General features: G+C 37.6%; 1 protein-coding gene across 9 annotated transcripts in view; it reads left to right on the top strand.

The window, feature by feature from the left end:
* The window catches only part of LOC129659031 (RUN domain-containing protein 3B), a 191,787-nt gene that overhangs the window by 54,157 nt on the left and 122,735 nt on the right, over nt 1-14,895 (top strand). For 5 of the 9 annotated variants that reach the window (XM_055590036.1, XM_055590037.1, XM_055590030.1 and 2 more), the window contains one exon: nt 14,499-14,549. The exons of the other annotated variants lie outside the window; for them this stretch is intronic. In XM_055590036.1, the coding sequence (XP_055446011.1) occupies nt 14,499-14,549 (51 nt within the window). The remainder of the gene's footprint in view (nt 1-14,498; nt 14,550-14,895) is intronic. 9 annotated transcript variants of the gene reach the window in all.

Below are 14,895 nucleotides of genomic sequence, written 5' to 3' on the forward strand. Positions count from 1 at the left end.
TGGTGGGCTGCCGTCTATGGGGTCACACGGAGTCGGACACGACTGAAACGACTTAGCCAGCATCAGCAGAGTGTTTTTGATATCATTTATTGCATTATTCATTATATATTGACTCTTTTTTATTTCTTCTAGGTCCTTGTTAAACCTTTCTTGCATCTTCTCATTCCTTGTCTCCAGGCTATTTATCTGTGGTTGCATTTTGTTTTCAAGATTTTGGATTATTTTCACTATCATTATTTGGAATTCTTTATCAGGTAGATTCCCTATCTCTTTCTCTTTTGTTTGGTTTGGTGAGCATTTATCCTGTTCCTTTACCTGCTGGGTATTCCTCTGTCTCTTCATCTTGTTAATATTGCTGTGTTTGGGGTGGCCTTTCTGTATTCTGGCAGTTTGTGGAGTTCTCTTTATTGTGGAGTTGCCTCTCTGTGGGTAGGGTTGCATGGGTGGCTTATCAAAGTTTCCTGGTTAGAGAAGCTTGTGTCAGTGTTCTGGTGGGTGGAGCTGGATTTCTTCTCTCTGGAGTGCAATGCAGTGTCCAGTAATGAGTTATGGGATGTCAATGGGTTTGGAGTTACTTTGTTCAGCTTGTATATTGTAGCTCAGGGCTCTGTTCCTGTGTTGCTGGAGAGTTTGCATGGTATGTCTTGCTCTGGAACTTGTTGGCCCTTGGGTGGTGCTTGGTTTCAGTGTAGTTATGGAGGCATTTGATGAGCTCCTGTCGATTATTTTTCCCTGGAGTTAGGAGTTCTCTGGTGTTCTCAGGATTTGGACTTTAGCCTCCTGCTTCTGGTTTTCAGTCTTATTTTTACAGTAGCCTCAAGAATTCTCCATCTATACAGCACTGTTGATAAAACATGTAGGTTAAAGATGAAAAGTTTCTCCACAATGAGGGATACCCAGAGAGGTTCACAGAGTTACATGGAGAAGAGAAGAGGGAGGAGGGAGATAGAGGTGACCAGGATGAGATGAGGTGGAATGAAAAGAGGAGAGAGCAAGCTAGCTAGTAATCACTTCCTTATGTGTGCTCCACAGTCTGGACCACTCAGAGATGTTCACAGAGTTACACAGAGGAGAGAAGAGGGAGGAAGGAGACAGAGGTGGCCAGGAGGATAAAGGAGGGAATCAAAAGGAGAGAGACAGATCCAGCCAGTAATCAGTTCCCTAAGTGTTCTCCACCGTCTGGAACACACAAAGAGATTCACAGAGTTGGGTAGAGAAGAAAAGGGGGAGGGACGAGATAAAGGTGACCTGGTGGAGAAAAAGGAGAGACCAAAGGGGGAGAGAGCAGTCAACCAGTCAACCAAAAATGGGTACTGAAGATTTGGTTTGTAAAGGTACAAAATTGAAAATAAGTACCAAAAAGCAAAGATTAAAAATCTAGAGTAGAGGTTGGATTTTCAAAAATACAATATTAAAGAAAAAGAAAAAAAAAAAAAAACTAAGTCACAAAAGTTATAAAATATATATATATATGAAGTTTGCTTTAAAAAAATAGTCTCTTTTTTTTTTTTGCAAAGTAGTAGGTTATAAAAATGAAAATTAAAGGAGTAATAGAGGACTTAAAAATAAAAAAAATTTTTTAATTAAAGAATGATTGTAAAAATAGTAAAAATATATCTAGGACTTTCTCTGGTGGTGGTGTGGGCAGTGTGGGGTCAGTTCATTTTTGGATAGTTCCTTGATCCATCTTATATTTCTCAAGATCTGTAGGCCCCTTCCTATGTAGTCGGTACTAACTACAGGGTTTTAATCTATTGCATCTGTCACTTCCAAGGCAGTTCCCTCTGTTTTAGCTTCTTCTGTTTGCTGGTCTCTTCAGTGTCTGATTTCCACCCTGGCCCAAGGGGGTGGTGGTGGACACTTTTTTAGGCTCACTTGTTCAGTCACGCTGTGGGGAGGGAGGGACGCTGCAAACAAATAACACCGGCATGTGCTTGCAGTGCCTCAGCCACACTGGGCCTGCCCCAGCTCACTGCGCCTGTGCCCTCCCTGTCCACACTGCTCAGGCTCTAGGTTGCCCTGCTGGGAACTGTCTGAGGCCGGCCCCAGGTTGTATGCACTTCCCGGGTCTAAGCCACTCAGATTCAGGCAGTTGGGTAGTCCTCAGAGGCGCAGACTCGGTTGGGCCTGCGTTTTGTGCCCTTCCCAGGTCTGAGCAGCTCAGGTGATGAGCTGTTTGGCGAGCGCGGTCGAGGTGACTTATCGCCTGCCCCATCCCTGCCGCTCGGTTTTCTGGGTGTACAACTGGCATACCTTCTCAGGCAGATGTTGACCGTCCAGAATCCCAAGAAGTCTTGGTTAGCAGCCAAGCCTGCTTGCAGTTTGGTAGATAATGCCTCTCTGGGGCCGCGATTGCCCCCTTCCGGCTCTGGCTGCCTGTCAGCGGAGGGGGATGGTCTGTAGCAGGCTAGCTCTGCTCAGTCCTTTGTTCTGTGAGTGGGTCTGACGGTGTCTTAGGTTAGGGCTTTTCACGTAATTCTAGTCAGTCCTTTGTTCTGTGAGTGGGCCTGGCAGTGTCTTAGGTTAGGGCTTTTCGCGTGGTAGCTATCCCACAGTTTGATTTGCTATCCCAAGTTAGTTCCCTCAGATTGCTCTCGGGGCATTCAGGCCTGGTCCCTACGCTAAGCAGTGCAGCCCGCACCTCCCTGCCCAGCCCTGGCTGGCTAGTGGTGAATGCAGGCATCTGCGCTGCTTCTCCGCTGGGGGAGTTACTGTTGGACACATAATCTGTGGGTTTTAATTATTTATTTATTTTTCCTCCCGGTTATGTTGCCCTCTGTGGTTCCAAGGCTCAACACAGACTCAGCAGTGAGAGTGTTTCCTGGTGTTTGGAAACTTCTCTCTTTTTTAAGACTCCCTTCCCCGGGACGGAGCTCCGTCCCTACCTCCTTTGTCTCTCTTTTTGTCTCTTATATTTTTCCTACCTCCTTTTGAAGACAATGGGCTGCTTTTCTGGGTGCCTGATGTCCTCTGCCGGCATTCAGAAGTTGTTTTGTGGAATTTTCTCAGCGTTCAAATGTTCTTCTGATGAATTTGTGGGGGAGAAAGCGGTCTCCCCATCCTATTCCTCCTCCATCTTCATGATTATTGTTTATTGTATTCCTTTACCTCTGCTAAAGTATAAGCTTCGTTAGGGTACAGATCTTTGTTTCATTCATTGACATCACCTAGATTTCTGGAACAGTGCTTGGGATATGGTAGGCACATAGTGAATATTTGTTGAAAAACAGAACTCTTGAGAAATTTCCACTTCTTGATCCCCTGAGTACTAATCTCTGGGCTGTTTTTTGGTGGGGTTTTTTTGGTTTATTTTTTTTCTGTGATAGCATCTGAATTCAGACTCTTAAAATAAGGTAGAATGTCTGTGACTTGACATTTTAGAATTTCTGCAATCCAGTTGAACTGTTATGATACCTAAGCATTGTTCAGGAACACTGGCTTGAACCTCAAAGCTCTTCCTGACTTAAATAATAAATAGTTACTTCCCCATGAGGCCACCTTTTGAAGTGTGGTGTAAACACTGTTAGAAACAGTGGTAAAGATAAACCTCTTCATTTGGCTTTTGAATTTTCTTTGTTCATTTTTGAATGTTTTCCAACTTTTGATTCTTAGTTTGCACATAAAATGAGACTTGAATTGTTTCTGCAGTAACATTTGAACACAACTCACCCAATAAAACTCACCTACTCAGGCCAAAAAAACATGATACAATAGAAAAGAAAGTGGCTCTGAAGGTTGCCAGAGTTTGGCTTTTAGACAATGGACAAGGCCACTCTATTCTTGGAATGTACTTCCATGATATACTTGTAAATGTAGGAAAACTTCAGCAGATTTTGTATCTCAGAAAATCATAATATTCAAACATTCTTGAAACATCCAGGGTTATATGTAGATGGTTATTTTCGTTCAGCGTCTTAAATTGTATGTTTTAGTTGCTAAGTTGTATTGTGCTCTTGTGACTCCATGGACGGTAGCCCGCCAGACTCCTCTGTCCATGGGATTTCCCAGGCAAGAATACTGCAGTGGGTTGCCATTTCCTTCTCCAGGGGATCTTCCTGACCCAGGGTTTGAACCTGCATTGACAGGCAGATTCTTTTCCATGGAGCCATGGGGGAAGCCCCTTAAATTGTATAGAAAATAAAATTAACCTCTATGTAGGATAGTACATTTAAGTTCAAGTAGTAAATAAGCAGCTAGGTAGACTCTAAAAACAGAGAACTTCAGTTTGTAAGTATGGTTAAAAAAAATGTAACTGGAAACATTGAAGTGTCACTCAAGTTTCCTCTTCTTCATATATCTTTTTTGATTAAAATCATATTCCTATACTTTTATGTAATCCTAAATACATAAATACATATGTATTGGCCTTGGAATATGGAATGAAGCAGGGCAAATACTAATAGAGTTTTGCCAAGAAAATGCACTGGTCATAACAAACACCCTCTTCCAACAATACAAGAGAAGACTCTACACATGGACATCACCAGATGGTCAACACCGAAATCAGATTGATTATGTTCTTTGCAGCCAAAGATGGAGAAGCTCTATACAGTCAACAAAAACAAGACCGGGAGCTGACTGTGTCTCAGATCATGAACTCCTTATTGCCAAATTCAGACTGAAATTGAAGAAAGTAGGGAAAACCACTAGACCATTCAGGTATGACCTAAATCAAATCCCTTATGATTATACAGTGGAAGTGAGAAATAGATTTAAGGGCCTGGATCTGATAGATAGAGTGCCTGATGAACTATGGAATGAGGTTCGTGACATTGTACAGGATACAGGGATCAAGACCATCCCCATGAAAAGAAATGCAAAAAAGCAAAATGGCTGTCTGGGGAGGCCTTACAAATAGCTGTGAAAAGAAGAGAAGTGAAAAGCAAAGGAGAAAAGGAAATATATAAGCATCTGAATGCAGAGTTCCAAAGAATAGCAAGGAGATAAGAAAGCCTTCCTCAGCAATCAATGCAAAGAAATAGAGGAAAACAACAGAATGGGAAAGACTAGAGATCTCTTCAAGAAAATTAGAGATACCAAGGGGACATTTCATGCAAAGATGGGCTTGATAAAGAACAGAAATGGTATGAACATAACAGAAGCAGAAGATATTAAGAAGAGGTGGCAAGAATACACAGAAGAACTGTACAAAAAAGATCTTCACGACCCAGATAATCATGATGATGTGATCACTGACTTAGAGCCAGACATCCTGGAATGTGAAGTCAAGTGGGCCTTAGAAAGCATCACTACGAACAAAGCTAGTGGAGGTGATGGAATTCCAGTTGAGCTATTTCAAATCCTGAAAGATGATGCTGTGAAAATGCTGCACTCAAATTGCCAGCAAATGTGGAAAACTCATCAGTGGCCACAGGACTGGAAAAGGTCAGTTTTCCTTCCAATCCCAAAGAAAGGCAATACCAAAGAATGCTCAAACCACTGCACAATTGCACTCAACTCACACACTAGTAAAGTAATGCTCAAAATTCTCCAAGCCAGTATTCAGCAGTACGTGAACCGTGAACTTCCAGATGTTCAAGCTGGATTTAGAAAAGGCAGAGGAAGCAGAGATCAAATTGCCAACATCTGCTGGATCATGGAAAAAGCAAGAGAGTTCCAGAAAAACATCTATTTCTGCTTTATTGACTATGAGAAAGCCTTTGACTGTGTGGATCACAATAAACTGTGGAAAATTCTTAAAGAGATGGGAATACCAGACCACCTGATCTGCCTCTTGAGAAATCTGTATGCAGTTCAGGAAGCAACAGTTAGAACTGGACATGGCACAACAGACTGGTTCCAAATAGGAAAAGGAGTACGTCAAGGCTGTATATTGTCACCCTGCTTATTTAACTTATATGCAGAGTACATCATGAGAAATGCTGGGTTGGAAGAAGCACAAGCTGGAATCAAGATTGCCAGGAGAAATATCAATAACCTCAGATATGCAGATGACACCACCCTTACGGCAGAAAGTGAAGAGGAACTCAAAAGCCTCTTGATGAAAGTGAAAGTGGAGAGTGAAAAAGTTGGCTTAAAGCTCAATATTCAGAAAACGAAGATCATGGCATCCGGTCCCATCACTTCATGGGAAATAGATGGGGAAACAGTGTCAGACTTTATTTTTGGGGGCTCCAAAACCACTACAGATGGTGACTGCAGCCATGAAATTAAAAGACGCTTACTCCTTGGAAGGAAAGTTATGACCAACCTAGATAGCATATTCAAAAGCAGAGACATGACTTTGCCAACAAAGGTCCGTCTAGTCAAGGCTATGGTTTTTCCAGTGGTTATGTATGGATGTGAGAGTTGGACTGTGAAGAAAGCTGAGTGCCCAATAATTGATTCTTTTGAACTGTGGTGTTGGAGAAGACTCTTGAGAGTCCCTTGGACTACAAGGAGACCCAACCAGTCCGTTCTGAAGGAGATCAGCCCTGGGATTTCTTTGGAAGGAATGATGCTCAAGCTGAAACTCCAGTACTTTGGCCACCTCATGCGAAGAGTTGACTCATTGGAAAAGACTCTGATGCTGGGACGGATTGGGGGCAGGAGGAGAAGGGGACAGCAGAGGATGAGATGGCTGAATGGCATCATTGACTCGATGGACATGAGTCTGAATGAACTCTGGGAGTTGGTGATGGACAGGGAGGCCTGGCGTGCTGCGATTCATGGGGTCACAAAGAGTCAGACACGACTGAGCGACTGAACTGAATTGAAGCTTATAGCCCTTATCATTTCTTGTTTTTCTGATGCCTTTTGAAAAACCTCTTTCTTCAAGATTTTATCCCATAAAGGCCATGTGGACTATTTGACTTTATTTATATTCTTGTTAATGTTCTACTGTGTTTTTAAAAAAAGGAAAGAAAGGGAGAAAATGATAAAGCTCTAGCACGATTCCTTAATTTAACCCCTTTCTGTATATGTATGCTTTCATCATCTTGGACTATCAGTTGTTCTCTGCCTTCCCTTTTACTCCTACTTCATGTAAAAATAATGAGAGGTTCACATATAAAACCTTAGAAATATTAATAAAACCTTCCAGAAATCCCAGAATCAGTTGCAGCTAGCAACTTTCCGTATATCTATCACATCTGAATATGTATATGTAGACAATATGTGTATTTTCTTTGTTATGACCTGTGTTTTGCCATTAGTCATACTATATTTTTCCACATCATTTTGTTTTATTAGCATTTTAAGACTTGGGATTAAATTCATATAACATAAAGTTCACTGTTTTAACCATTGTAAAGTGTACAATACACTGGATTTTAGTATCTGCACAGTGTTGTGCGACTATCACTGCTGTCAGTTCCAGGACATTTTCATTATATTATAAAAGAACCTCTGTATCCACTGAGCAGGCACTTCCTTTTCTCTCCCCACTCCATTGCCTAGAAACCACTAATATACTTTTGGTCCTTACGGATTTACTTCTGAACATTTCATGTAAATGAAGCAGTAAAATATGTGGCTTTTATGTTTGGCTTCTTTAATTTAGCATGTTTTCAAGGCTAATCCTTCTTGTACAGCTACTAGAACTTCATTCCTTTTCAAGGTTGAATAATGTTCCATTCTATAGACACACCACATTTTGTGTATTCATTAATCATTTAATGGGCATTTAGATTGTTTCCATTTTTTTCTACAGCAACAGTCCTATTATAATAGTACTGTTATGAAAAGTCATGTACAGGTTTTTGAGCATCTATCTTCTCTTGTTTATATTGCCATTTCATTTTAAACATATATATAATATTCAGTTGTATAAATGAACCATAATTAATGTCATATTTACTTATCAAAATTTTTTACCAAATTTGTCTTTCATGAACATGCTGTCATATATCACTGAAAAAAATTTTCACAGTTTTCTAATTCTTTAAAATTGTTTTCTATTAATGATAGTAGCTAATGCATTCTTAGAATTGTAATTACTGAAATTAAAGGGTATGTACATTATGATATATATGTATTGTGTTTAATGTATGTTGCTATATTATCTATCATCTCTCAGGTTTTACCAGTAATAGTATATATGGTTATTTTCTCATAGTCTCATTATACTATTATTTTACTATTTTTAATTTGGTAAGGGGAAAATATTTTTGGTCTTCTATTAATATGAAATATATACAACATTTTGTTATTTTAATTTGTTTTTATTTACAAATGAGATTGAATGTATGTTCATGTTTATTCATCTCATTTCCTAACTTCCAGATTATGATTTTATTTGTTTTATGGAATGAATTTTTTAAATTAATCTAGAATAAAAAAGAATTAATTATGTACATTATGTGGAACTCATTATTTTGAGTTTTGATCAATGACTTTTTCTCCCTTGATACTAGTCTTCTTACATAATTATTATTGGTAGTTTAATATTTTATTCTTATGTTTCACTTGAAAGTTTATTTCTGTTTTGAAACATCTGAAATATTTTTATTGTCTTAGTTTCACATTATATATGGTTTTTAATGTTTAAAATTCTGAAACACACAATGGCCACATACTTGGTGATTTGCTCCTGTTTGAAGTATGTGATTGTCATACAATCACACCAACACTTAATTAGTGTTATTTGTTGTAGGTGTTTTTAGGTGAAGAGCAAGAAAGATATCTCAAGTTTTTATATTTTATTTGGAGATAGGAACAAAACAGTTTTTATATTTTAGAACCAAACTGTAATTTTCAAGAATTTTTAACCTTCACATTTAAGCATTTTCTTACTTACAGAAGGAGAGGTTTATTAATGGTTTTAAACCTGGTTACCCCTGGAGAGTTTTTCAAGTTTTTTTTTTGTGAACTTCCCTTCAAAAGTCCTTCAAATGAAAGAATTACAATTTAGAGTTGAGTTCTGAGAAGGGAGTACTACATGGAAGAAAGCATTATGAAAAGACTTATTAAATAATAGCTACTCTTGATAGAATTGCCTAGGATATTTTGTGTGTGTGTTTTTTTGTAAATATAGGATAGAGTTAAAAAACTTTGTGAGTCTATTAGGTAATCCAGTTCTTGGAGTTAGCAGGAAATGATGGTTTCTGATGGTAATTCATATTAGTGTTTGTTTACCTGTGTCTGTAGCCTTTTGAGTCTCTGCCAGAAAAATAATAGGACATTCCCAGTTTGATCTTATGATTTTTGCAAATTAGCATAGAGCTACTTACAGTACTTGTAATTATCAAATCGTATTTGGTTTATTTTCAGTAATGGAAAGTTTTTTCTTAGTAAAATTTTTGTTACATAACTTCAACTACTGCTCACTTAATGCTCAAATCTTGCTCATTTAAAGGAAGTAAGTATTTCTCATATTGTAGAACAGGGAAAAGATTGCACAATGGACTTTCATTCATTTTTGGAAAGCATCATAATTTCAGTTCCTACATTTTTCTGATTTTCTAATTTCCATGAGTTGTTCTTGCATATGATCTAATATTTTTATTTGGTTAAAATTCTTCCTATATTCTTTTTCTTTAAAGTCACTATGACTTATCAAATGTAGAGTATTTGCATAATTTTGGTGCTCAGTTTTTAAAAATTGTTGAATCAAATAACCAAATACTATTTCAGTGTACATACATTTACCTGTAAATGGCATTTTAAAGAAAACTTTTAAGAACAAAAAGCTTTTATCATGAACAAAAGTTTTAAGATAAGTTATATATAATATTTTAATTTTAGAAGCTACTAAAAAGTGGAAAATGGCTACGTAGAAAAGATACTGTTTCACTGTTAGCTGAATTACAGTGCATATTGCAGTTGTAAATATTGCTTCACTGAGTGATTTTTCTCTTACATACAAATACATGATTAAAGATTCAAAATTTCAAGCAATACAAACTTGAACATTATTAGTATTAATGAGAGAATAGAGTATATTCTCTCTGGTATTCCCAGTTTAAAAAGAAAACTTGTGAAAATTCTGACTTACTGTCTGATCAGTGATTATCAGTCTTGTTATATGCCTTATAAATGGCAATCAATTTACAAATCTAGGGATCTTTTCAGAAATCCATCTTTAATTACATAAAAGTAAAATCATCTACTTGTAGCCTTATTAGAAAAGTATACACGCACAAAGAGAAAATAAGACTAAATACAGCAGAGGCAAAAGGTTCACGTTTTACATAGTTGTTACCATTTATCAGACTTTATCAATCATGATAATGTAGCTCAGTCATCAAAGGAATCAAAATAAATAGAAAGCTAAAGTTGTAACAAGGGCTAACATGAAAAAAAGGGAAGAATAAATGTATTTATGGATTGCTGTTACATTCAGTCTTACAACCAAGGCTGATTGATTTGTTTAAAGCAGTAGTCTTTTCTGTATAGTGGCCATTTTCCATGTTAATATAAAGATTATAAAGTTGATTTACTTAGTTATTTGTTTTTGAAAATTATCTACTTTCCAAGTCAGGAAATACTGTATCTTCAGTATAATTAAGCATTCTTTTATTGTGTATCCATTTCTGAGTAGATTCTTCTTTTGGATAAAATTTTAGAAACTAGCACCTAGTATCACCATATATTATATAATTATAATGGTCCATTTGAATGACTTTTGTTCTTGAACAAAACATTTTCGGTTTGTTTGGTTTAAATATTTGGTCTTGTCTCATCTGTCCTAACATTACATGTTTAATGTTAAATATATAACATTATATATATGTAATAGATTTGAATATATAATATTACATATTAATTTCATATGAAATGTGTAACATAAATTACATATGAACTATGTAAATACATTTCAAGTATTTGCATATTAATATACCTATATTCTTGTTCAGGTATATCATATATGTATTATGTCTTTTATATCTTATAAATAATTTAAATAAAATATATAAATAAATATTATTGTATACTTTAAAACAAAACATTTTAATTTCAATTGAAAATGAGAATGTTTTCTACTAACAAGCCACTCCTTGAGCCACTTTGAAATAATCTAAGCTTTGCCATTCATATATATATATATATATATTTTTTTTTTTTTTTGGCACCATCTAAGCTAAGGATTTAAATTTTATATGAAAATATTTACCCCATTCACACTGTGTGTTTACTGCCCCGTTATTTTTCCCATTTATGAGACTGTAGTAAGAACTCATGTTCAACCAGGAAAGCCAATCGACTGATTCTCTCATCTGTCAGATCTTGTCTACGGCCAAAGGAGTAGGTGAGCATGAGGATGCAGGGAACAGAGGTGCTGGGTCCAGGTGGGCGCTCTCTGGGCCTCACCTTTCCATCTACAGGATGAGAGGGGTGCTGAACTGTGACTACAGATCATTGGAATCTGGTGGATTTTCTTTTGGTCTGGACACTTCTGGTTGCTTATAACTGACCTCAACTGAGATATTAAATTATGATCAAAACAGTTAATGCCTACAAATAAGTGGAAATGTTTTAGTTCTTAAAATTTTCAGATGGTGTTCCACAGCCAGAATCAAAATATTACACATAACCGGGTCATAAAGGCTAACATGTTAACAGCTGGAAAAAACCCTAAAGTATAAATTGAGCTTCATAATAGATTCAGTAGTTGTTTCCCATTTTGTACCAGGTATTGATTAAACCATGACATAAATCTGAACATGATGAATCTTATTCGAGACTTTTTTTTTAAGTAAAATTACTTTAAGCACAGTTTTCCTGAAAATTGTTTTTACTTTGATAACTTTTTGATTATGTAAGTGACTACAGATAAGACACACTACTTTCAAGGCAGAGCTAGTAAAAATGGTTTAAACATTAAAAATTGGTGTTCTTAACATTTTCAACGAAAAGCATTCTGTTCTGATTTACATTTAATGCAGAGAGATTTTCATTTTGTTTGTTGTAGAAAGAGCATTCATTTTTAATATGGGCTTCAACTAGTGTACCTTTGGTTATAGATCCTTTTGGATATGTTTCCAAATTTAATATTTGTTTGCAATGATGCAAATGGATGTAGGAGGATAGAGCTGAATAGCAGAGACATAGATGTAGCCAATAGCACAACTATATATAGCGCATTCCTTTTATTTTTTTATACATTACTCACCGTGTTTGGTTGCTTCTGTTTAGTTTCATAAAAGGTCTAAGTATTTGGAAAGGTGTGGGACCATGTCCGTAATGCTCAAAATTCTCCAAGCCAGGCTTCAGCAATACGTGAACCATGAACTTCCTGATGTTCAAGCTGGTTTTAGAAAAGGCAGAGGAACCAGAGATCAAATTGCCAACATCCGCTGGATCATCGAAAAAGTAAGAGAGTTCCAGAAAAGCATCTATTTCTGTTTTATTGACTATGCCAAAGCCTTTGAGTGTGTGGATCACAATAAACTGTGGAAAATTCTGAAAGAGATGGGAATACCAGACCACTTGATCTGCCTCTTGAGAAATTTGTATGCAGGTCAGGAAGCAACAGTTAGAACTGGACATGGAACAACAGACTGGTTCCAAATAGGAAAAGGAGTATGTCAAGGTTGTGTATTGTCACCCTGCTTATTTAACTTATGTGCAAAGTACATCATGAGAAACGCTGGACTGGAACAAACACAAGCTGGAATCAAGATTGCCAGGAGAAATATCAATAACCTCAGATATGCAGATGACACCACCCTTATGGCAGAAAGTGAAGAGGAACTCAAAAGCCTCTTGATGAAAGTGAAAGTGGAGAGTGAAAAAGTTGGCTTAACGCTCAACGTTCAGAAAATGAATATCATGGCATCCGGTCCCATCACTTCATGGGAAATAGATGGGGAAACAGTGGAAACAGTGTCAGACTTTATTTTTCTGGGCTCCCAAATCACTGCAGATGGTGACTGCAGCCATGAAATTAAAAGATGCTTACTTCTTGGAAGGAAAGTTATGTCCAAGCTAGATAGCATATTCAAAAGCAGAGACATTACTTTGCCAACAAAGGTCCGTCTAGTCAAGGCTATGGTTTTTCCTGTGGTCATGTATGGATGTGAGAGTTGGACTGTGAAGAAGGCTGAGTGCCCAAGAATTGATGCTTTTGAACTGTGGTGTTGGAGAAGACTCTTGAGAGTCCCTTGGACTTCAAGGAGATCAACCAGTCCATTCTAAAGGAGATCAGTCCTGGGTGTTCATTGGAAGGACTGATGCTCAAGCTGAAACTCCAGTACTTTGGCCACCTCATGCGAAGAGTTGACTCATTGGAAAAGACTCTGATGCTGGGAGGGATTGGGGGCAGGAGGAGAAGGGGACAACAGAGGATGAGATGGCTGGATGGCATCACCGACTCAATGGACCTGAGTTCACTATATGAACTCACTGAGTTCACTCAGGTGAACTCTGGAAGTTGGTGATGGACGGGGAGGCCTGGCCTGCTGCGATTCATGGGGTCGCAAAGAGTCAGACACGACTGAGCAACTGAACTGAACTGGGACCATGTCCTATTGAAATTTCAGTGTTTGCTTATGAAAGAAGATACCATCTGTGGGGAGTATGTCTTCAGAAATTTGACTTTGGAGTGTCCTGTAAAATTCTACCAAATGCCAAAAAACATAGGCAAGAATTTATAGTACTTTTCCAAATGGTGATTGTTAAACAATAATTGGAGCTGTAGGAAAAACAGTGTTTTTGCATAAAGTAGGCATTTAGTCAACATTGGTTAAACTAAGGATTATTTTACTAAATAATTAAGTGCTGTTCTCATGATTCAGAAAAAATATGTAAACTTTATCTCTTCTTAAACTGATAAAAGAGAGAACTCCTTAAAATGAATTTTATAACTTTTTGAAAATTTAACAGTAAAAAAGGACATTTATTTGTAAAGTGAACTTTCTGAGTCATATAATTCAATAAGTGAGCAACTTTCTTAGCTATTTGTATACATTCTCAGGTGCAAGGCTAGCAAATTCATCAGGCTTCTTGTTCATTTTGGAGAAGGCTCACTCCAGTACTCATGCCTGGAAAATCCCATGGACGGAGGAGCCTGGAGGGCTGCAGTCCATGGGGTCGCTAGGAGTTGGACACAACTGAGTGACTTCACTTGCACTTTTCACTTTCCTGCATTGGAGAAGAAAATGGCAACCCACTCCAGTGTTCTTGCCTGAAGAATCCCAGGGACGGGGGTGGGGGCCTGGTGGGCTGCCATCTCTGGGGTCGCACAGAGTCGGACACGACTGAAGCGCCTTAGTAGCAGCAGCAGCTTGTTCATTTTGCATTCTTTCATTATCAGCTTGTTAATTTTGGGGAGCAGTAATGGAGATGAAAATAAACAGTGAACAGTAGCTTCTCTCTTTTGTAACTTACCCACCCCAGCCTCTCCAACAGAATAGGCTACACAGAGACCAGTTTGATTTCCATGCTGAGTAGAGCCCATGTTCATCTTAATTGAGTTCATCTTATGTAATAGATGTTAAGTGATGTTTACTGCATCAAGATTATTTGTAGCTATCTTATTGGGGCTGTTCAGTTTGCTTTTGTAAACTTCATGTCAGGTTTCTGAAATATTTCTGTGTTGTTGTTTATTTTTTTTAAAGAGAGTTCCCAAAGTTGCCGATGGCTGTCTCATCTGCAAATACCTCTTCAAGGTACTCTATGCTGGTGATGTCTCCCGCCACTGAGCTGCGCGGGAGCATGGAATTGACTTACTGGGGAGGGCTGTATCAGTTAAGTGATCTTTCTTAGTACGTTGCATGGGTTTTGCAAAGCTTTCTGCTTTTGTTAATCCAGAGGGCAGAACTATGCTTATGCTGATTTTTAAATTAAAAGCCTTTTGTTAACCCACACAATATAATACTCCATTTATTCTTCTACATGACCCCCTCTATATTTCTATTAAGTTTCCTGGTTTTAAGCACAATTTTATTAATCATCTGTATCTGTGTTATTTGTATTTTACTATACAGTCACTAATATAAGACTTACTGGTTATTT

The sequence above is a fragment of the Bubalus kerabau genome, chromosome 8 (genome assembly GCF_029407905.1).
Source record: "Bubalus kerabau isolate K-KA32 ecotype Philippines breed swamp buffalo chromosome 8, PCC_UOA_SB_1v2, whole genome shotgun sequence".
NCBI lineage: Eukaryota > Metazoa > Chordata > Mammalia > Artiodactyla > Bovidae > Bubalus > Bubalus kerabau.